We start from the raw sequence: 22961 nt of genomic DNA, 5'->3' as shown, positions 1-22961 counted from the left end.
CCACCTGCTATCCAGAGGCCGTGGCTGTACCCAACATTCGATCCGAGACAGTGGCTGATGCCCTGGTCAAAATATTCTCCCGAGTCGGATTGCCCAGGGAGATTCTTTCTGACCAGGGTACCCAGTTCACTGCTGACTTGACCCACCAGTTATGAAAGGTCTGCGGGATAAAGCCCCTAATGAGCTCCCCGTATCACCCCCAGACTAACAGTCTTTGTGTGTGGTTTAACGGAACCCTTAAGCAAATGCTGAAGATGTTCACAGCCGCTTGCAGAGACTTGGAGCGATTCCTGCATCACCTTCTCCTTGCTTATAGGGAAGTGCCGCAGGAATCTATCGGTTACTCGCCTTTTGAGCTGTTATACGGGAGGCGAGTGAGCGGACCCCTAGATCTTTTTCGTGAAACACTGGGAGGGAGAGATAGAGACTGCAGGGACCCAGATTGTACCATATGTGTTGGAGCTGATGGAACGCATGGAGGCATTTGCTTAGGTGGTGCGCGGTCACCTCCAGGCGGCCCAGCAGTGCCAGCGGGTATGGTACGACCGGAAGGCCAGGCACTGTAGTTTTCAGGTCAGACAAAAAGTTCTGGTGTTCAAACCAGTCCGACAGTATAAACTACAGGCAGTCTGGCAGGGGCCATATGAAGTCATTGGGCAAGAGTGTGATACCACCTACACTATAGCTAGCTGCAGAAATGAGGATGTGAAATGGACGCTCAAAGAGTACAAAGGTAGAGAGGAAGTACGCCTTTAGCGACCCAGAAGGTAGACACCCCGGGACAGGCCACCTTGAGACAGCCCTCATACCGCATTCCCGAGGCAGTCTGGAAAGGAATGTGGAGATGGCCGAGATGCTCCGTCTAGGGGTCATTGAGCACTCCGAGAGTCCTTGGGCTTCACCTGTAGTCCTGGTGCCAAAATGGGACGGCAAAACCCGTTTATGTGTGGATTACAGGCGACTCAACGACATAACAGTCACTGACGCCTAACCGATGCCCCGGGTGGACGAATTGTTGAATTGTATAGCTAGGGGACGCTATCTGACCACATTAGACCATTGCAAAGGCTATTGGCAGATTCCCTTAGCCGAGGAGACCATACCCAAATTGGCATACCCAAATTGGCATAATTATGCCATTCGGGATGAAGAACGCCCCCGCCACCTTCCAATGGATGGTGGATCACCCCCTAGATGGTCTCCAGGATTACGCATGTGCGTACTTGGATGACATTGCGATCTACAGGGACTCCTGGGAGGCTCACTTAGAACATATAGGGACCGTCCTGGATAGGATTAGGGGAGCCGGCTTAACTTTGAAGCCCGACAAGTGTTACATTGGTATGGCGGAGGTGAAGTATTTGGGCCACCGTGTAGGATGTGGTAAGCAACGGCTCGAGCCCGCTAAGATTGAGGCTGTTGCTAACTTGCCCACTCCCCGTACCAAGACACAAGTCATGGCTTTCTTAGGGATGTGCATGGGCAAAAAATTCGGGACTTAGGCAATTCGCCAATTCAGCACTTTGGGAATTCGCCAATTCCCTAACCCTACCCCTAACCATACAAGGGGGGTGCAATGTTAAGGAATAGCCCCATCACTTTCGGCTCCTTTCGCAGAAATGAATTCATGTTTGTTTTCTTTCATTTATTTGGTTCGGTCCCCAAACAAGGACCACTACAGAAACCCATTAGAACGTGAAACATTGAACAGCAACGGAACTAATTAATAGAATGCTCCACTGGGTGGCCGCCATTTTGTGTAAGCGAGCACACATAGTCGGGACAATGGATGGAAGCCATCTTGTCTCCCGAACGCAGGCAGTGGGACTTGGTTGTTGCGTGCCTGGAACTAATTTCGGCCAGGAACTCCTGCGAACACCGTTCACCATGGACCTACTGCCCATTCAAGTTCCTCTACATCTACACGAACGGCATTCAAGAGATACATACTACCAAACAAAGGGAGCATTCTACACTAACTTATGTGGTTTTCGTACAAAACCCCACGAACCAAGACTGGCTCTTGCCACTACTTCCCTGGAACTATTTTGGGCTTCGACCTCATGGCAGACCGGTCAAAACTTCCCCGTGATGGCGGTCTAAAACTACCAAACGGATCTGGGTGATTTTTGGGTATGTTGTACGCCCAGATCCAAGTTATCTCGGGATATGACTTGTGGGGTTTCCATGTATTTTGGAGAACTTTTGGGGTGGCTAAGAATTGTTAGATTTTTCTGTGCCTGAGAGATAATGTAATTATCAATGTGCATTCTGATAATTATCTCCCAGGCACAGAGGATCTTGGGAGGGATTTCCCTGCATTTATGTGTAAGAAACCACATGTTGGTGCTTTTGCATAAAAGGCCGTGTGTGGCCCTGGATAAAACACTCTTCTCCCAGCCTTGGCTCATGTGTGGGGGGTTATTCTACACCGGCGATATTACTATTCTTGGTTTATTGGCGTTATACTATTGGGAAAAAGGGCATCCGAGGCGGTGGCAGACGGCCACATGTAGTATCCTCCTGGGCTGAATTAGTTAATCAGGGAGACGAAGGGACACCGTTAAGTTGGGCAAAAAGAGACTGGTTTAAGATTACTCCAGGAGGTGGTTAATGAGCCCAAAAATATGTTTCCAAAATGGTACAATTTTTTACATTGTCACCACATGAGGTAGTACCTCTCGAGGCATAGCCCACTATATCACAATGGTAATCAGTCAGGAAAAATATGGTGTAATCCCCAAAACCATCACACCACACATTTGTATCCATTTTCCTATATGTTTGTTTAAATAGACACCCTGTAACAATTCTTGAAAATTCTCTTTCAGTCCTCATCTTCAATTATCCTAGTCATAATCTCTTTCCCAGAGGCTTTGGAGATTAGTTTTTCTTACTGTACCTGTGTTTTGAAGCAACAAATAGATATTAGAAAATGCACCTTGCATGAGTTTGATATTTGTATAATCACTCGAAAGGAGTGAGTGGAGGCAAGGGACCGGTTAAAATCCTTGTCTCCAAGAAATCCCCAATTTCTCAAAGTTGCCCATTTCCGCAACAGACATACCACATGTTTTACTAAACAACTCTGCTTTGAGAGGCCGACTTCTCCATCTTACTAAACAACTCTGCTCTGATAGGCCGACATGCCCATTCAAAGTCAGACACTGTAGTAAGAGAATGAGCAGTCCACCGCTAGCCTTTTTCCACCCGGACAATGAAAAGTAGGGTTGCCAACAATAGGATTAATCCGAGAATTGCTGTCTTGGAGGTCATCTCTTTTCTATATTTGTAAGGAGGCTCTACAAGTTGCACAAGAGCAAAGTAGATACATTTTTTGGTGAACAAATAGTGTTTTCAATATCCACTCTGTAAATTGAGTCTGGAGGTGCCTTCCACTTCAATGCTTGTGCAAACTGTGAAGCCCTGCCTCAAAAAACTGAGAACAGGGAACCCCACTGTTTGCCTTTACCTGTACTGATGATAAAGTATTTGAATTTGAATTGATATAGAAGTCCATCATATTGAATAGTTTACAATATATATAATGGTAAGATTTATTTCTTGCTCTCTCTTTCTCCATCTTATTAGGATGATGTCGCTTCTGTTTCTCCTCGTTGCTGTTGCTGTTTCTACTGTGGTGGCTCAACCTTGCGTTGCCCCGATAGGTGGTAAGTTAACTTTGTTTCAGGGAGCTCATTAATGAATGTTTAAATAGACCAAAGTCCATCAAAATTCAATACTTCTTGATTACCGGTAATTAAAAATGATACAAATATATAACATATATATATAGCAGAACATGTCACACCGAGCACTTGAAAACTATAAACAGAGTTGTCAATATGCAAAGCAAGTTTGATTTCCATACTGTGAACCTGAAATGTTGAAATTCTTCTTTTCGTTTTCATTAAAACTTTCCTGTTTTCATTAAAACTTCATTTAATTTAATACACCATACTAATGACATATGTTAACATAAAGGTCTTTGTTATAGGTTTGTTTTGATTGGACTTATGACCATTAGCTGTTGTTACAGATTTAGTTTAATTTAATGATGACCATTAGCAGTTGGTACAGGTTTGGTTTGATTGGATGATAACCATTAGCGGTTGTTACAGGTTTGGTTTGATTGGATGATAACCATTAGCAGTTGTTACAGGTTTGGTTTGATTGGCTGATGACCATTAGCGGTTGTTACAAGTTTGGCTTGATTGGATGATAACCATTAGCAGTTGTTACAGGTTTGGTTTGATTGGATGATAACCATTAGTGGTTGTTACAGGTTAGGTTTGATTGGATGATAACCATTAGTGGTTGTTAGAGGTTTGGTTTGATTGGATGATAACCATTAGCAGTTGTTACAGGTTTGGTTTGATTGGATGATAACCATTAGCGGTTGTCACAGGTTAGGTTTGATTGGATGATAACCATTAGCGGTTGTTACAGGTTTGGTTTGATTGGATGAAAACCATTAGCAGTTGTTACAGGTTAGTTTTGAATGGATGATAACCATTAGCAGTTGTTACAGGTTTGGTTTGATTGGATGATAACCATTAGTGGTTGTTACAGGTTAGGTTTGATTGGATGATAACCGTTAGTGGTTGTTACAGGTTTGGTTTGATTGGATGATAACCATTAGCATTTGTTGCAGGTTTGGTTTGATTGGATGATTACCATTAGCGGTTGTTACAGGTTAGGTTTGATTGGATCATAACCATTAGTGGTTGTTACAGGTTTGGATTGATTGGATGATAACCATTAGCGGTTGTTACAGGTTTGGTTTGATTGGCTGATGACCATTAGCGGTTGTTACAAGTTTGGTTTGATTGGATGATAATTATTAGCAGTTGTTACAGGTTTGGTTTGATTGGATGATAACTATTAGCGGTTGTTACAGGATTGGTTTGATTGGATGATAACCATTAGCGGTTGTTACAGGTTTGGTTTGATTGGATGATAACCATTAGCAGTTGTTACAGGTTTGGTTTGATTGGATGATAACCATTAGCGGTTGTTACTGGTTTGGTTTGATTGGATGATAACCATTAGCGGTTGTTAAAGGTTTGGTTTGATTGGATGAAAACCATTAGCAGTTGTTACAGGTTTGGTTTGATTGGATGATAACCATTAACATTTGTTACAGGTTTGGTTTGATTGGATGATAAACATTAGCGCTTGTTACAGGTTTGGCTTGATTGTATGATAACCATTAGCGGTTGTTACAGGTTTGATTTGATTAGATGAAAACCATTAGTGGTTGGTACAGGTTTAGTTTGATAGGCTGATGACCATTAGCGCTTGTTACAGGTTTGGTTTGATTGGATGATAACCATTAGCAGTTGTTACAGGTTTGGTTTGATTGGATGATAACCATTAGCGGTTGTTACAGGTTTGGTTTGATTGGATGATAACCATTAGCAGTTGTTACAGGTTTGGCTTGATTGGATGATAACCATTAGCAGTTGTTACAGGTTTGGTTTGATTGGATGATAACCATTAGCAGTTGGTACAGGTTTGGTTTGATTGGATGATAACCATTAGTGGTTGGTACAGGTTTGGTTTGATTGGATGATAACCATTAGTGGTTGTTTCAGGTTTGGTTTGATTGGATGATAACCATTAGCTGTTGTTACAGGTTTGGTTTGATTAGATGATAATCATTAGTGGTTGTTACAGGTTAGGTTTGATTGGATGATGACCATTAGCATTTGTTACAGGTTTGGTTTGATAGGATGAAAACCATTAGTGGTTGGTACAGGTTTGGTTTCATTGGATGAAAACCATTAGCGGTTGTTACAGGTTTGGTTTGATTGGATGATAACCATTAGCAGTTGGTACAGGTTTGGTTTGATTAGATGATAACCATTAGTGGTTGGTACAGGTTTGGTTTGATTGGATGATAACCATTAGCAGTTGTTACAGGTTTGGTTTGATTGGATGATAACTATTAGCAGTTGTTACAGGTTTGGTTTGATTGGATGATAACCATTAGCAGTTGGTACAGGTTTGGTTTGATTGCATGATAACCATTAGTGATTGTTACAGGCTTGGTTTGATTGGATGATAACCATTAGCAGTTACATAGAAACATAGAATGTGACGGCAGATAAGAACCATTCGGTCCATCTAGTGTGCCCAATTTTCTAAATACTTTCATTAGTCCCTGGCCTTACCTTATAGTTAGGATAGCCTTATGCCTATCCCACGCATGCTTAAACTCCTTTACTGTGTTAACCTCTACCACTTCAGTTGGAAGGCTATTCCATGAATCCACTACCCTCTCAGTAAAGTAAGACTTCCTGATATTATTTTTAAACCTTTGTTGTTACAGGTTTGGTTTGATTGGATGATAACCATTAGCGGTTGTTACAGGTTTGGTTTGATTGGATGATAACCATTAGCGGTTGTTACAGGTTTGGTTTGATTGGATGATAACCATTAGTGGCTGGTACAGGTTTGGTTTGATTGGATGATAATCATTAGTGGTTGTTACAGGTTAGGTTTGATTGGATGATAATCATTAGTGGTTGTTACAGGTTAGGTTTGATTGGATGAAAACCATGAGTGATTGTTACAGGTTTTGTTTGATTGGATGATAACCATTAGCGGTTGTTTCAGGTTTGGTTTGATTGGATGATAACCATTAGCAGTTGGTACAGGTTTGGTTTGATTGGATGATAACCATTAGCAGTTGGTACAGGTTTGGTTTGATTGGATGATAACCATTAGCAGTTGGTACAGGTTTGGTTTGATTGGATGATAACCATTAGCAGTTGTTACAGGTTTGGTTTGATTGGATGAAAACCATGAGTGATTGTTACAGGTTTGGTTTGATTGGATGATAACCATTAGCTGTTGTTAAAGGTTTGGTTTGATTGGATGAAAACCATGAGTGATTGTTACAGGTTTGGTTTGATTGGATGATAACCATTAGCTGTTGTTAAAGGTTTGGTTTGATTGGATGAAAACCATGAGTGATTGTTACAGGTTTGGTTTGATTGGATGATAACCATTAGCTGTTGTTACAGGTTTGGTTTGATTGGATGATAACCATTAGTGGCTGGTACAGGTTTGGTTTGATTGGATGATAATCATTAGTGGTTGTTACAGGTTAGGTTTGATTGGATGATAATCATTAGTGGTTGTTACAGGTTAGGTTTGATTGGATGAAAACCATGAGTGATTGTTACAGGTTTTGTTTGATTGGATGATAACCATTAGCGGTTGTTTCAGGTTTGGTTTGATTGGATGATAACCATTAGCAGTTGGTACAGGTTTGGTTTGATTGGATGATAACCATTAGCAGTTGGTACAGGTTTGGTTTGATTGGATGATAACCATTAGCAGTTGGTACAGGTTTGGTTTGATTGGATGATAACCATTAGCAGTTGTTACAGGTTTGGTTTGATTGGATGAAAACCATGAGTGATTGTTACAGGTTTGGTTTGATTGGATGATAACCATTAGCTGTTGTTAAAGGTTTGGTTTGATTGGATGAAAACCATGAGTGATTGTTACAGGTTTGGTTTGATTGGATGATAACCATTAGCAGTTGGTACAGGTTTGGTTTGATTGGATGATAACCATTAGCAGTTGTTACAGGTTTGGTTTGATTGGATGAAAACCATGAGTGATTGTTACAGGTTTGGTTTGATTGGATGATAACCATTAGCTGTTGTTAAAGGTTTGGTTTGATTGGATGAAAACCATGAGTGATTGTTACAGGTTTGGTTTGATTGGATGATAACCATTAGCTGTTGTTAAAGGTTTGGTTTGATTGGATGAAAACCATGAGTGATTGTTACAGGTTTGGTTTGATTGGATGATAACCATTAGCTGTTGTTAAAGGTTTGGTTTGATTGGATGTGGATTTGATCATTAGTGGTTGTTACAGGTTATGTTTGATTGGATGATAACCATTAGTGATTGTTACAGGCTTGGTTTGATCGGATGATAACCATTAGCAGTTGTTACAGGTTTGGTTTGATTGGATGATAACCATTAGTGATTGTTACAGGCTTGGTTTGATCGGATGATAACCATTAGCAGTTGTTACAGGTTTGGTTTGATGGGATGATAACCATTAGCGGTTGTTACAGGTTTGTTTTGATTGGCTGATGACCATTAGCATTTGTTACAGGTTTGGTTTGATAGGATGAAAACCATTAGTGGTTGGTACAGGTTTGGTTTGATTGGATGAAATCCATTAGCGGTTGTTACAGGTTTGGTTTGATTGGATGATAACCATTAGCAGTTGGTACAGGTTTGGTTTGATTGGATGATAACCATTAGCGGTTGTTTCAGGTTTGGTTTGATTGGATGATAACCATTAGCAGTTGGTAAAGGTTAGGTTTGATTGGATGAAAACCATGAGTGATTGTTACAGGTTTTGTTTGATTGGATGATAACCATTAGCGGTTGTTTCAGGTTTGGTTTGATTGGATGATAACCATTAGCAGTTGGTACAGGTTTGGTTTGATTGGATGATAACCATTAGCAGTTGGTACAGGTTTGGTTTGATTGGATGATAACCATTAGCAGTTGGTACAGGTTATGTTTGATTGGATGATAACCATTAGTGATTGTTACAGGCTTGGTTTGATCGGATGATAACCATTAGCAGTTGTTACAGGTTTGGTTTGATGGGATGATAACCATTAGCTGTTGTTAAAGGTTTGGTTTGATTGGATGAAAACCATGAGTGATTGTTACAGGTTTGGTTTGATTGGATGATAACCATTAGCTGTTGTTAAAGGTTTGGTTTGATTGGATGAAAACCATGAGTGATTGTTACAGGTTTGGTTTGATTGGATGATAACCATTAGCTGTTGTTAAAGGTTTGGTTTGATTGGATGTGGATTTGTCAGGATCGGGTCAGGGATCCAACACGCAGAGTACAAAGAGTAGCAGATACGTATACCGGTCCTTAGAATGGCCGGACTTAACGTATAACTACGATAGAATGGTCAGAGACAAGCCGAGGTCGAGGGAACGAGAAGACAGGTAAGCGAGAGACAAGCCGGGTCAAGGATAACAGAAAGACAGGAGAGTAAATAACAAAGCCGGGTCGGAACCAAAAGACAAGAGAATAACAAAGCACTGTGTGACTAGGCGGACTAGAACCACGACAGGGCAATGAGTGAATGAGATAGCCACTGTTAAGTATGCTGGTTAGGGAGAGAAGACACGCCTCCGGCGAGTCCTGATTCGTCTCCACTGATTTGAGTGACAGGGTGTTCCGGGTTGGCGTCATGACGTCGGCCTCTGAGCCTCCTGGTATAAAAGGAAGTGGCTCCCTCGCGGCCGGCGTTTGGAAGACCGGGTGAACCGCGAGGAACCGAGGAGACATGCCGTCCGGACGGATAAACTTCTAAGTCTCTACCTCTCTTAGAGGTAGAGGCTTCAGGTACCCTGACAGTACCCCCCCTCTCAGATACGCCCACCGGGCGGAAGGAGCCGGGGCGAGATGGAAAGCGGGAGTGAAATGCCCTGCGAAGGTGAGGAGCATGAACATCCTCTTGTGGTACCCAACTCCTCTCCTCCGGACCATAACCCTTCCAGTTAACCAAATATTGTACTCTCCCCCGGGAGACACGAGAATCAATAATGGAGTTAACCTCATACTCCTCCTGACCCTCCACCTGAACAGGGCGCGGAGGGGCGATTGTGGAGGAGAATCTGTTACAGATTAGAGGTTTCAGCAATGACACGTGAAAGGAGTTTGGGATGCGTAAAGCGGCTGGGAGAGCTAGACGATACGCCACTGGATTAATTCGAGTCAAGATCCTGTAGGGACCAATATAACGAGGAGCGAATTTCATGGAAGGAACTTTAAGGCGAATATTCCTAGTACTCAACCAAACTCTATCGCCTGGAACAAAATTCGGAGCCGCCCTTCTACGTTTGTCAGCATGTTTCTTAACCAGCATAGAATTGTGTAGAAGAATCTGTCGAGTCTGATCCCACAACTTCCTCAAATTGGCCACATGGACATCAACCGACGGCACTCCTTGGGAAGGAGAAACCGAGGGAAGAATAGATGGATGAAAGCCATAGTTCATGAAGAAGGGGCTTGAATGCGTAGAGTCACAAACGAGATTGTTGTGCGCAAACTCCGCCCAAGGAATCAAACCGACCCAATCGTCCTGGTGTTCGGAAACAAAACAACGTAGGTATTGCTCAATCTTCTGGTTGGTACGCTCGGCAGCTCCGTTAGACTGAGGATGATAGGCGGACGAAAAATTCAATTTGATGCCTAATTGAGAACAGAATGATCTCCAAAAGCGTGAAACAAATTGGGAGCCTCTATCAGAAGTGATCTCCGAGGGAATCCCATGCAAGCGAAAAATTTCTTTAGCAAAGATCTCCGCCAATTCAGGAGAAGTCGGGAGTTTAGGCAACGGTACGAAATGTGCCATCTTGGTAAACCTATCGACTACGGTGAGGATAACAGTGTGCTTTTTAGAAACAGGCAAATCCACAATAAAGTCCATTGCCACACAGGACCAAGGTTTGCCAGGAATTTCCAGAGGCTGCAGAAGACCACAAGGAAGGGAATGCGGTAGTTTAGTTTTAGTGCAGACCACACAAACTCCGATAAAATCCTTAATATCCTTCCGTAGCGAAGGCCACCAGAAATCCTTGGAGATCAAAGAATACGTCTTGCGAACACCCGGATGACCGGCCACCTTACTCTCGTGAAGACACTGTAAGAGCTCCAATTGGAGTTCAGGAGGAACGAAAAGTCTGGAAGCCGGAGTCAGTCTAGGTGCCAGATGCTGCAAGCTCCTTATCTGATCAAGTAGCGGAGAATGGACTTTGAGAGTAGTGTTAGCAATAATGTTACACTTGGGTACTATAGAGGACAAAACCGGCTCAGATACGGCAGCAGGTTCATACTGGCGAGATAAGGCGTCGGCTTTAGAATTCTTAGAACCTGGCCTATATGTGAGTACGTAGTTGAAGTGAGTGAGAAATATGGACCAACGAGCCTGTCTAGATGATAGTCGTTTAGCCTCTCCAATATTGGATAAGTTTTTATGATCTGTCAAAATAGTAACAGGATGCAAAGTACCCTCCAATAAATGTCTCCACTCCTTCAAGGCCATTATAACCGCTAGTAGTTCCCTGTCACCAATGTCATATCTGCTTTCAGTACCTGACAACTTTTTGGAAAAGTATCCACAAGGATGTAATGGTTTATCTACACCCAACCTTTGGGACAGAACAGCACCTATACCTGTCTCAGAAGCGTCAACTTCGAGTAGGAAAGGTAGTGTAGTATCAGGGTGAACTAAAATTGGTGCGGAAGCAAACAGCTCCTTGAGTGTCTTAAAAGCCAGAAGTGCTTCAGTAGACCAATTCTTAGTGTCGGCCCCTTGTTTGGTCATATTGGTGATGGGAGCAATGATAGAGGAGTATCCCTTAATGAAACGTCTGTAGTAATTAGAGAAACCAATAAATCTCTGGATAGCCTTGAGACCCTTAGGTAAAGGCCAATCTAATATGGATTGGAGCTTCTCCGGGTCCATTTCAAACCCCTCCCCAGAAATCACATAACCAAGAAAGGTAGTTTGGGATTGGTCAAAGCTGCATTTCTCTAGTTTGCAGTATAAGCCATGCTGAAGGAGTTTGTGTAAAACCCTTCTGACTTGTCCGTGGTGAGTCTCAATATCCCTGGAATGTATAAGTATATCATCAAGGTATACAATCACACAGTCATCTTGAAACTCCCTAAGAACCTCATTAATAAGGTCCTGAAATACCGCCGGGGCATTGCAGAGGCCAAAAGGCATTACAGTATACTCATAGTGACCATATCGAGTATTGAATGCAGTTTTCCACTCGTCACCGTCGTGGATTCTCACCAAATTATAAGCACCTCTAAGGTCTAACTTAGTGAAAATTTTAGAACTTTTTAATCGATCAAAAAGCTCGGTGATCAAGGGAATCGGATATACATTTCTGATGGTTATCTTGTTAAGACCTCGGTAGTCAATGCAGGGTCTTAAAGAACCATCCTTCTTTTTAACAAAAAAAAATCCAGCCCCAGCAGGAGAGGAGGATCTTCTAATGAACCCCTTGTCTAGGTTCTCACGAATATACTCCTCTAGAACTAAGTTTTCATTCGTAGACAAAGGGTATACATGACCCCTGGGGGGCATGGTACCAGAAAGTAAATTAATTTTGCAATCAAAAGGCCTATGTGGTGGTAAGGTATCAGCCTTTCCTTTGTCAAATACTGCCTTTAAATCTTGATACAGGGACGGTATCTGTACTTTGGTAGAGTCGGTAGTGTTATTAAGTGGGTTGACACTACAAAGAGGTGACACTTTCTTTAAACAATTCTCTTGACAATCCTGACCCCACGAAACTATTTCCCCTGATCTCCAATCTATAACGGGGTTATGTCTCTTAAGCCAGGAGTATCCCAGGACTATGGGAACAGAAGGAGATGAAATGAGTAGTAGGGATATTTCCTCCTTGTGTAGAATACCAGTAGTTAAGTAAAGAGGTATGGTCTCCCGGAAAATCACAGGCTCAACTAAAGGTCTACCATCAATGGCTTCAACAGCCAAGGGTGTCTTCCTTAACTGGGATGGGATAGTGTGTTTGGTGAGAAACTCTTGGTCGATAAAACTCTCAGCAGCGCCGGAGTCTATCAATGCCAAAGTCTCTAAAGTTCCCTTCTCCCAAGTTAAAGAGACCGGTAATAGGAGTCTATGTTCTTTGTAATTATGAGTAGAGGACAAAATCGAAACACCCAAGGTCTGTCCTCTAGAGAAACTTAGGTGCGAGCGTTTCCCGGACGACTGGGACAGCTCAAACGTACATGACCTCTGGCCCCACAATACATACACAGTCCCTCCCTTCTCCTGTACTGTCTCTCCTCCTCTGATAGACGAGTAAGGCCTAACTGCATAGGTTCTGAAACCTGTGGATTTTTGGTTTCAGAAATTTGAAATGATGGTGCTAGTGTAAAGGGAGATTTACCGGTTCTATCTCGAGTATTTTGTCTCTCCCTTAGACGTTCGTCAATACGAGAGATAAAGGAAATTAAGTCCTCCAGATTCTCGGGAAGCTCTCTTGTCGCTACCTCATCAAGTATTACATCAGATAATCCATTTAAGAATACGTCTATATAGGCCTGTTCATTCCATTTTACCTCTGCCGCCAAAGACCTGAACTCTAGTGCGTAATCCACAAGTGTTTGGTTGTCTTGTCTAAGGCGCAACAGTAATCTGGCTGCATTGACCCTCCTGCCAGGGGGATCAAAAGTTCTTTTAAAAGCAGCTACAAAGGCATTATAGTTATAGACTAATGGATTATCATTCTCCCACAACGGATTAGCCCATCTCAGAGCTTTCTCAATGAGTAAGGTAATAATAAATCCCACTTTTGCCCTATCAGTAGGGTATGAACGAGGCTGTAGTTCGAAATGAATACTAATCTGGTTCAAAAAGCCACGACACCTTTCAGGAGAACCAGCATAACGTACAGGTGGGGTAACTCGGGAAGAAGCACCTACAGTAGCTACCTCTAGCCCTGAACCCACAGAAGAAGCAGACATATTACGCATCTCTTCAGGTGGATTAATAGGACGAGACAGCAGCGCCTGTAGTGCTAGAGCCATCTGATCCATCCTATGATCCATGGCGTCAAACCTAGGATCAGGAGAACCAAGCTGACAATTTGTACCTGCAGGATCCATGGCCCTGTCGTAATGTCAGGATCGGGTCAGGGATCCAACACGCAGAGTACAAAGAGTAGCAGATACGTATACCGGTCCTTAGAATGGCCGGACTTAACGTATAACTACGATAGAATGGTCAGAGACAAGCTGAGGTCGAGGGAACGAGAAGACAGGTAAGCGAGAGACAAGCCGGGTCAAGGATAACAGAAAGACAGGAGAGTAAATAACAAAGCCGGGTCGGAACCAAAAGACAAGAGAATAACAAAGCACTGTGTGACTAGGCGGACTAGAACCACGACAGGGCAATGAGTGAATGAGATAGCCACTGTTAAGTATGCTGGTTAGGGAGAGAAGACACGCCTCCGGCGAGTCCTGATTCGTCTCCACTGATTTGAGTGACAGGGTGTTCCGGGTTGGCGTCATGACGTCGGCCTCTGAGCCTCCTGGTATAAAAGGAAGTGGCTCCCTCGCGGCCGGCGTTTGGAAGACCGGGTGAACCGCGAGGAACCGAGGAGACATGCCGTCCGGACGGATAAACTTCTAAGTCTCTACCTCTCTTAGAGGTAGAGGCTTCAGGTACCCTGACAGGATTTGATCATTAGTGGTTGTTACAGGTTATGTTTGATTGGATGATAACCATTAGTGATTGTTACAGGCTTGGTTTGATCGGATGATAACCATTAGCAGTTGTTACAGGTTTGGTTTGATTGGATGATAACCATTAGCTGTTGTTAAAGGTTTGGTTTGATTGGATGAAAACCATGAGTGATTGTTACAGGTTTGGTTTGATTGGATGATAACCATTAGCTGTTGTTAAAGGTTTGGTTTGATTGGATGAAAACCATGAGTGATTGTTACAGGTTTGGTTTGATTGGATGATAACCATTAGCTGTTGTTAAAGGTTTGGTTTGATTGGATGTGGATTTGATCATTAGTGGTTGTTACAGGTTATGTTTGATTGGATGATAACCATTAGTGATTGTTACAGGCTTGGTTTGATCGGATGATAACCATTAGCAGTTGTTACAGGTTTGGTTTGATTGGATGATAACCATTAGTGATTGTTACAGGCTTGGTTTGATCGGATGATAACCATTAGCAGTTGTTACAGGTTTGGTTTGATGGGATGATAACCATTAGCGGTTGTTACAGGTTTGTTTTGATTGGCTGATGACCATTAGCATTTGTTACAGGTTTGGTTTGATAGGATGAAAACCATTAGTGGTTGGTACAGGTTTGGTTTGATTGGATGAAATCCATTAGCGGTTGTTACAGGTTTGGTTTGATTGGATGATAACCATTAGCAGTTGGTACAGGTTTGGTTTGATTGGATGATAACCATTAGCGGTTGTTTCAGGTTTGGTTTGATTGGATGATAACCATTAGCAGTTGGTAAAGGTTTGGTTTGATTGGATGATAACCGTTAGTGGTTGGTACAGGTTTGGTTTGATTGGATGATAACCATTAGCAGTTGTTACAGGTTTGGTTTGATTGGATGATAACCATTAGCAGTTGGTAAAGGTTTGGTTTGATTGGATGATAACCGTTAGTGGTTGGTACAGGTTTGGTTTGATTGGATGATAACCATTAGCGGTTGTTTCAGCTTTGGTTTGATTGGATGATAACCATTAGCAGTTGTTATGGTTATCATCCAATCAAACCTAACCTGTTAGTGATTGTTACAGGTTTGGTTTGATTGAATGATAGTCATTAGCAGTTGTTACACATTTGGTTTGATTGAATGATAATCATTAGTGGTTGTTACAGGTTAGGTTTGATTGGATGAAAACCATGAGTGATTGTTACATGTTTGGTTTGATTGGATGATAGTCATTAGCAGTTGTTACACATTTGGTTTGATTGAATGATAATCATTAGTGGTTGTTACAGGTTTGGTTTGATTGGATGATAAACATTAGCGGTTGTTTCAGGTTTGGTTTGATTGGATGATAACTATTAGCAGTTGTTACAGGTTTGGTTTGATTGGATGATAACCATTAGCAGTTGGTACAGATTTGGTTTGATTGGATGATAACCATTAGCAGTTGTTACAGGTTTGGTTTGATTGAATGATAGTCATTAGCAGTTGTTACACATTTGGTTTGATTGGATGATAATCATTAGTGGTTGTTACAGGTTAGGTTTGATTGGATGAAAACCATTAGCTGTTGTTAAAGGTTTGGTTTGATTGGATGTGGATTTGATCATTAGTGGTTGTTACAGGTTAGGTTTGATTGGATGATAACCATTAGTGATTGTTACAGGCTTGGTTTGATCGGATGATAACCATTAGTGGCTGGTACAGGTTTGGTTTGATTGGCTGATGACCATTAGCAGTTGTTACAGGTTTGGTTTGATTGGATGATAACCATTAGCAGTTGTTACAGGTTTGGTTTGATTGGATGATAACCATTAGCGGTTGTTACAGGTTTGGTTTGATTAGATGATAACCATTAGCAGTTGTTACAGGTTTAGTTTGATTGGATTATAATCATTAGCGGTTGTTACAGGTTTGGTTTGATTGGCTGATGACCATTAGCATTTGTTACAGGTTTGGTTTGATAGGATGAAAACCATTAGTGGTTGGTACAGGTTTGGTTTGATTGGATGAAATCCATTAGCGGTTGTTACAGGTTTGGTTTGATTGGATGATAACCATTAGCAGTTGGCACAGGTTTGGTTTGATTGGATGATAACCATTAGTGGTTGGTACAGGTTTGGTTTGATTGGATGATAACCATTAGCGGTTGTTTCAGGTTTGGTTTGATTGGATGATAACTATTAGCAGTTGTTACAGGTTTGGTTTGATTGGATGATAACCGTTAGTGGTTGGTACAGGTTTGGTTTGATTGGATGATAACCATTAGCGGTTGTTTCAGCTTTGGTTTGATTGATGATAACCATTAGCAGTTGTTATGGTTATCATCCAATCAAACCTAACCTGTTAGTGATTGTTACAGGTTTGGTTTGATTGAATGATAGTCATTAGCAGTTGTTACACATTTGGTTTGATTGGATGATAACCATTAGTGGTTGGTACAGGTTTGGTTTGATTGGATGATAACCATTAGCGGTTGTTTCAGGTTTGGTTTGATTGGATGATAACTATTAGCAGTTGTTACAGGTTTGGTTTGATTGGATGATAACCGTTAGTGGTTGGTACAGGTTTGGTTTGATTGGATGATAACCATTAGCGGTTGTTTCAGCTTTGGTTTGATTGATGATAACCATTAGCAGTTGTTATGGTTATCATCCAATCAAACCTAACCTGTTAGTGATTGTTACAGGTTTGGTTTGCTTGAATGATAGTCATTAGCAGTTGTTACACATTTGGTTTGATTGGATGATAATCATTAGTGGTTGTTACAGGTTAGGTTTGATTGGATGAAAACCATTAGTGGTTGGTACAGGTTTGGTTTGATTGGATGATAACCATTAGTGGTTGGTACAGGTTTGGTTTGATTGGATGATAACCATTAGCGGTTGTTTCAGGTTTGGTTTAATTGGATGATAACTATTAGCAGTTGTTACAGATTTGGTTTGATTGGATGATAACCATTAGCAGTTGTTACAGGTTTGGTTTGATTGAATGATAGTCATTAGCAGTTGTTACACATTTGGTTTGATTGGATGGTAATCATTAGTGGTTGTTACAGGTTAGGTTTGATTGGATGAAAACCATGAGTGATTGTTACAGGTTTGGTTTGATTGGATGATAACCATTAGCTGTTGTTAAAGGTTTGGTTTGATTGGATGTGATTTGATCATTAGTGGTTGTTACAGGTTTGGTTTGATTGGCTGATGACCATTAGCAGTTGTTACAGGTTTGGTTTGATTGGATGATAACCATTAGCAGTTGTTACAGGTTTGGTTTGATTGGATTATAATCATTAGCGGTTGTTACAGGTTTGGTTTGATTGGCTGATGACCATTAGCATTTGTTACAGGTTTGGTTTGATAGGATGAAAACCATTAGTGGTTGGTACAGGTTTGGTTTGATTGGATGAAATCCATTAGCGGTTGTTACAGGTTTGGTTTGATTGGATGATAACCATTAGCGGTTGTTTCAGCTTTGGTTTGATTGGATGATAACCATTAGCAGTTGTTACAGGTTTGGTTTGATTGGATGATAACCATTAGCTGTTGTTACAGGTTTGGTTTGATTGGATGATAACCATTAGCGGTTGTTACAGGCTTGGTTTGATTGGATGATAATCATTAGCAGTTGTTACAGTTTTGGTTTGATTGGACAGATGACCATTAACGGTTATTACTGGTTTAGTTGAACTTGTTGAATAACACTATACACAGAGAACCCTCAGGTTGTGATCAACAACTGAAACAGTTCAACCAAGGTCCAGGACAAGCATGACAAACGGAAAGTCTGGCACGGGCCACAAAAACAAGGTTTAAGTCTATGTGGGCCGCAAAAAAAATTCCTTACATTTTCATAGAAACACGTTCATTTTAGAGAGTACAGTATAAAAAGAAAAAACACTACTAAATCCTAGTCCCCCCCCTCTACTAAACCACATTAACCCCCTCTACCACCCTGTGCCAAATCTGATCCTCCCGCTACTTCTTGAAACCTTGTGAAGGTGGAGCATGTCAACGTCACATGGCGTGCCTCCATGCACCACCAGGTACTCCACTGTCCAGTCGCAGCCAATGCAACACTGACCAACACACACACACTCACTGACAGACAGACACACACACACACACTCACACTCACACACACACACACACACACAGACTCACTGATACACACTGACAGACACACGCTGACAGACACACACTGACAGACACACACACACACACACTCACGGACACACTCACTCACAGACAGACACACACACATTTAAACATTCTTGCACTCACATCATTTAATTTATTGTTCCCTACCTTTGGGAGTTGGTGTGGGGATCTTCTGTCTGGAGATCTAATTCCTGCTCCTCACTGCTCCCTCGCACGGTTTGGTGATGCCGGGTGCCGGAATATGATGTCATTTTCCGGCACCCGGCTTCACTACAGACGGCGCGTACAAGGGAGCAGTGAGGGGCAGGAATACGGAGCTCCCTCGCTGGCCCTCCTCCCCGGCCGGGGAAAGTGTTAGCAGAATAGGCACTTGCAATGTGGGGAAAGCAGGTGCCTACTCTGCTATAACACCGAGCATGTACTCGCAGATCGCAAAGATGGTCCTTGTGGGCCGCATGCGACCCGTGAGTTTGACATGCTTGGTCCAGGATGTCCCACCATGGCCACGCAGACACCAAAACTACTACATCATACTAAGTCATTAAAATGAACTTTCTGTGGCATTACCTTTATTCTATTAAGTTATTACTTTTTTTGTAGGTTAATAAAATTGACACAATCGGTAAACTGTAATCTCTATATTTCCAGTTCGGAATCTGGCCAAGTATGGCAAAGTTAGCCAGAGTTCATCATACAGTGCTAATTCCCATCCTCAGCTCGCCATTGATGGGAATAACGATAGCATATACAGCCAAGGCTCCTGCACACACACAAAGAAGGATGATAAGCCCTGGTGGAGGCTGGAGATGGACAGAAGCGAGCGCATAGGAGTTATTGCCATTACAAATCGAAAGGACTGCTGTCAAGAACGACTAAAGGGGGTCCTCGTTACAGTCGGTGACTCACCAGATCATAATAATCCAGTGTATGTTACTCACTTTCTGTCTTTTGTGATCCTCTCTTGGAACTGCATTGCATTTAAAGAGACCTTACAGATATTATTTCTGCATTAAAGAGCGTTAGGTTTCTAGGGATGTCAAGTCCTCAGCAGTGTGAATCCAGGGCTAGTGCAAGTGTAAGCCAGGCAAGGTAGCCACAGTAGGTCACCATGGGTGTGGCACAAAAACCTGCTATTATTTTCAGACTTTCAATAAGGCAGAGTAGGCATGGTGCGATAAGTGTCTACTGTGCTAAACGTTGCAAGGGAGCTGTGATCGCACTGGTCTTGCCTACATGGCTCTCATGTGTGTCTCCTGTTGTGATGCCGGGATGTAACATCACTCTGGCCTGGAAATCAGTGCTGGACTGACCTGAGCAGTGATCAAAAAAACTCCCACTGGCCACCTGGGTGAGGATCTGCTCCAGCTTTCCCAGGATAAGCAAGAGGGGCTGGTTAGATGTCATAAGAAAAGCATAAAATGAAAATTGTGATTGTGTGTGTATTTTATATACATTTGTATATACATTTTCTTAAAGGGTTGGGGGTGCTTCAGATATTTTGCTCTTACAGGCACATTAGAAATGAATCCTGTCCTCTTTGAAAGGCTCTAACACAGACACACTAGGGCGGCCGCAGGGGGAGCTGTGCTGAAGGCCTCGGGGGGAGCTGTCTGTGCTGGCGGCCGCAGGGGGAGCTGTCTGTGCTGGCGGCCGCAGGGGGAGCTGTGATGTCTCTGCTCTCCCGTCCTCGAGCGCTACTTATTGAGACCGGGGCCGGAATATAATTGTCATATTCCGGTCCCAGTCTCTTTAAGCTGCGCGCTGGGGAGCAGAGACAGCACAGCTCCCCCTGCGGCCACCAGGAGAGACAGCTCCCCCTGCAGCCGCCAGCACAGCTCCCCCTGCGGCAGCCAGCACACCCAGCTGTCTGCCCTGCATGACCCCCCGGGCCAGTCTTCCACAGGTAGCAATAATGTGTGTCAGTCTGTGAGTGTTTGTGTGTGTGTCTGTCATCGTGTGTCTGTCTATCATGGTGTGTCTATTTGTGTCATGTTGTGTGTCTGTCTGTCATGGTGTGTGTCTGTCTGTCATGGTGTGTGTGTCTGTGTCATGTTGTGCGTGTCATGGTGTGTGTGTGTTTCTGTGTCTGTCATGGTGTATGTGTGTGTCTGTGTGTGTTTAAAAATAGTGTTTTACTCACTTTTTTTTCCCCACGGCATGCTGGTCTCCCCTCGACTGGCCCTGCCTCTATGGCTGAGAGCATCTAATGCTTTGCCATAGAATTGGCTGCAAAAAGCTACACCAATCAGCATCTCCTCATAGAGATGCATTGAATCAATGTATCTCTATTGGGAACGTTCAGCACCTCCAAAGCGTGGAGGCCCTGAATGTAGGTGCTGCACACTGTGCAGCACTGACACAGGAAGCACCTCTAGTGACCGTCTGAGTGACTGTCACTAGGAAGCAATGTAAACACTGCCTTTTCTCTGAAAAGTCAGTGTTTACATTGAAAAGCCTGCAGGGATAGGCTATAGACACCAGAACCATTACAATGTGTGTGTGCGTCTGCTAGTGAGTGCGCTTGCTTGTGTGTGTGTGTGTGTGTGTGTGTGCCTGCTAGTGAGTGAGCTTGTATTTTTATGTCAATGAGCTTATATATATCAGTGAGACTGTTTGTCTATGAGGCTGTGTATCAATGAGCTTGTGTGTGTCAGTGAGATTGTCTGTGTCTGCATGTGAGTATGCTTACTGTATAATTAAACGTTTTACTCTGAAAGGACCAATATTTTATATTAGAAAAAGCAATATATATTTGATATATATATATATATATATATATATCATCTGGGGTGGCAAGACAACACAGCCTTACATATTACATGCGACAATATATGGCACAATGACTTATGGGGCTGGTATAGATTTTTTTTTTCCAGGGCTGCTTCGTATCCGGAGTCCGGTTCTGCTCAAAATGCCAAACCTTTGCTCTGTCTCTGTATGGAGCAATACTAAATAAAATGTGCCAGTGTCACCACCACTCAATGCTGTTGGAAGAGGGGGTGTCTGGCTGAGCCTTTACTTGAAACTTTAAAATAAAGTTTTACTTACTACAGCCCTCCTATCCTCATCCTCTGCACTTTTCTAAAATAATCAAATCCTTAAATTTGCCTGGTTATTCTATCCGAGAATACAGTTCCAGTTGTTAGAGCAGATACATGGATTATTTGTGGGTTCAGATGTTGGTTGCTGCCTTCAAGAGTTGTAATACGGTCTGTTAAGTCAGTCACCCCCCGTCACCCCCTCTATAGGATAGGTAATACTGGGGGAATTGGACAAATCTTGGTGTGGATAGTTGGGGAATTTTATAGGAACACACTGAGCACCATAAAAACGTCATTTAAATAAAGTTGTTATGGTGCAAGGAGGCGCCAGACACAGGCCTACCTCAATGGTTAACCAAGGGTCTAACCCCAAGGTCTTCAGTTTCGCACTCATCAAGGCTGCCCCTTTACTGTTGTTGCAGGCAGAGTCTTGAAAGAAGAAACCTTAGACCTCGCACCACCGATAAGCTGAGAGGGTCATATAACACTGTCTGCCAATCAGTAACTCACCATTCACAAAACAGAGTTAGAAAGGTACAGTGAAGGTAGCAGAGGTTACTGGCTCCGGCAACGTTCAGTAAGCCAGTGCCTGGGACCTCCTTGAAAAATAACGTCATTTTGATGAGGTTGTTATTGTGCCCTGAGTGTCTCTATAATAAAATTGTATTACCTTTGCATTGGCTGATGGAATTAATTGATAGTAGAAGGCTGTTATTAGCCTCCTCCTGGTTAATATTTTTGCTCGTTTATGTTGTGTTCATTGTTATAAATTACCGGGAGCCGGTGATTTCTGTTTTACTATAGAGAAGTTGAATTTGGTAACTGTTTCCCTTCCATAAAGCAGGATTCTGCTACTTAAATGCTTAATTTCTGTTTTCTCTGGGATCTCCTTGTAATATGTTCTTATCTTTCCTTTTGTCCTCAGTTGTGCAGAGATCACTGATGTCACTCCAAACAAGATCACAGTGTGCTGTAACGGGATGCCAGGTCGGTTCGTCACAATTATTAATCCCCGTCCGGATTACATGACACTTTGTGAAGTTGAAGTATTTCGCAATATAGAGCAAGAATCCCTCCAACTCGAAGAAGAAGAAATAAAGCCAGAGTCTTATGAATAAAAGACAAACAGCAAGAAATAAATGCACCAAAATGGGTGCCATCTACTACACTACTTGTGTATTTTTTATATATATAAAAAATGGATAGCTAGGAAATGATTACTTATCTGATATTAAATGACAGGCGTTTCCTTCCTTGGATTTTGGCCGGGTTATTGAAAAGGTGTAAGTTCAGTAGTTTTGGTAGACTTGGAATTATTAAGGCAGCGGATACTCTGGATTAGCACGTGCAAAATGAAAATCATTTGAGAATGTCCATTACAAACAAATGTGATTGGTCCAAGTCGATTATTTAGAAAAAAAATGTTGTTTCATTCTTTTTGGCCTTTGATCATGTTGAATTTTGGT

At 42.4% G+C, this 22961-nt stretch overlaps 1 protein-coding gene across 1 annotated transcript in view; it reads left to right on the top strand.

Annotated features, from left to right (window-relative positions):
- The window catches only part of LOC134608286 (fucolectin-6-like), a 38539-nt gene extending 15885 nt beyond the window's left edge, over positions 1-22654 (top strand). The window contains exons 2-4 of the mRNA XM_063450983.1: positions 3592-3671; positions 19103-19379; positions 22421-22654. Coding sequence (XP_063307053.1) covers positions 3592-3671; positions 19103-19379; positions 22421-22613 — 550 coding nt within the window. The 3' untranslated portion in view covers positions 22614-22654. The remainder of the gene's footprint in view (positions 1-3591; positions 3672-19102; positions 19380-22420) is intronic.
- Positions 22655-22961: the final 307 nt, after the last annotated feature.

The sequence above is a fragment of the Pelobates fuscus genome, chromosome 4 (genome assembly GCF_036172605.1).
Source record: "Pelobates fuscus isolate aPelFus1 chromosome 4, aPelFus1.pri, whole genome shotgun sequence".
NCBI classification, from domain to species: Eukaryota; Metazoa; Chordata; class Amphibia; order Anura; family Pelobatidae; genus Pelobates; species Pelobates fuscus.
Note: the sequence above shows the minus strand (reverse complement) of the source record. Positions and strands in the feature narration are given on the sequence as shown.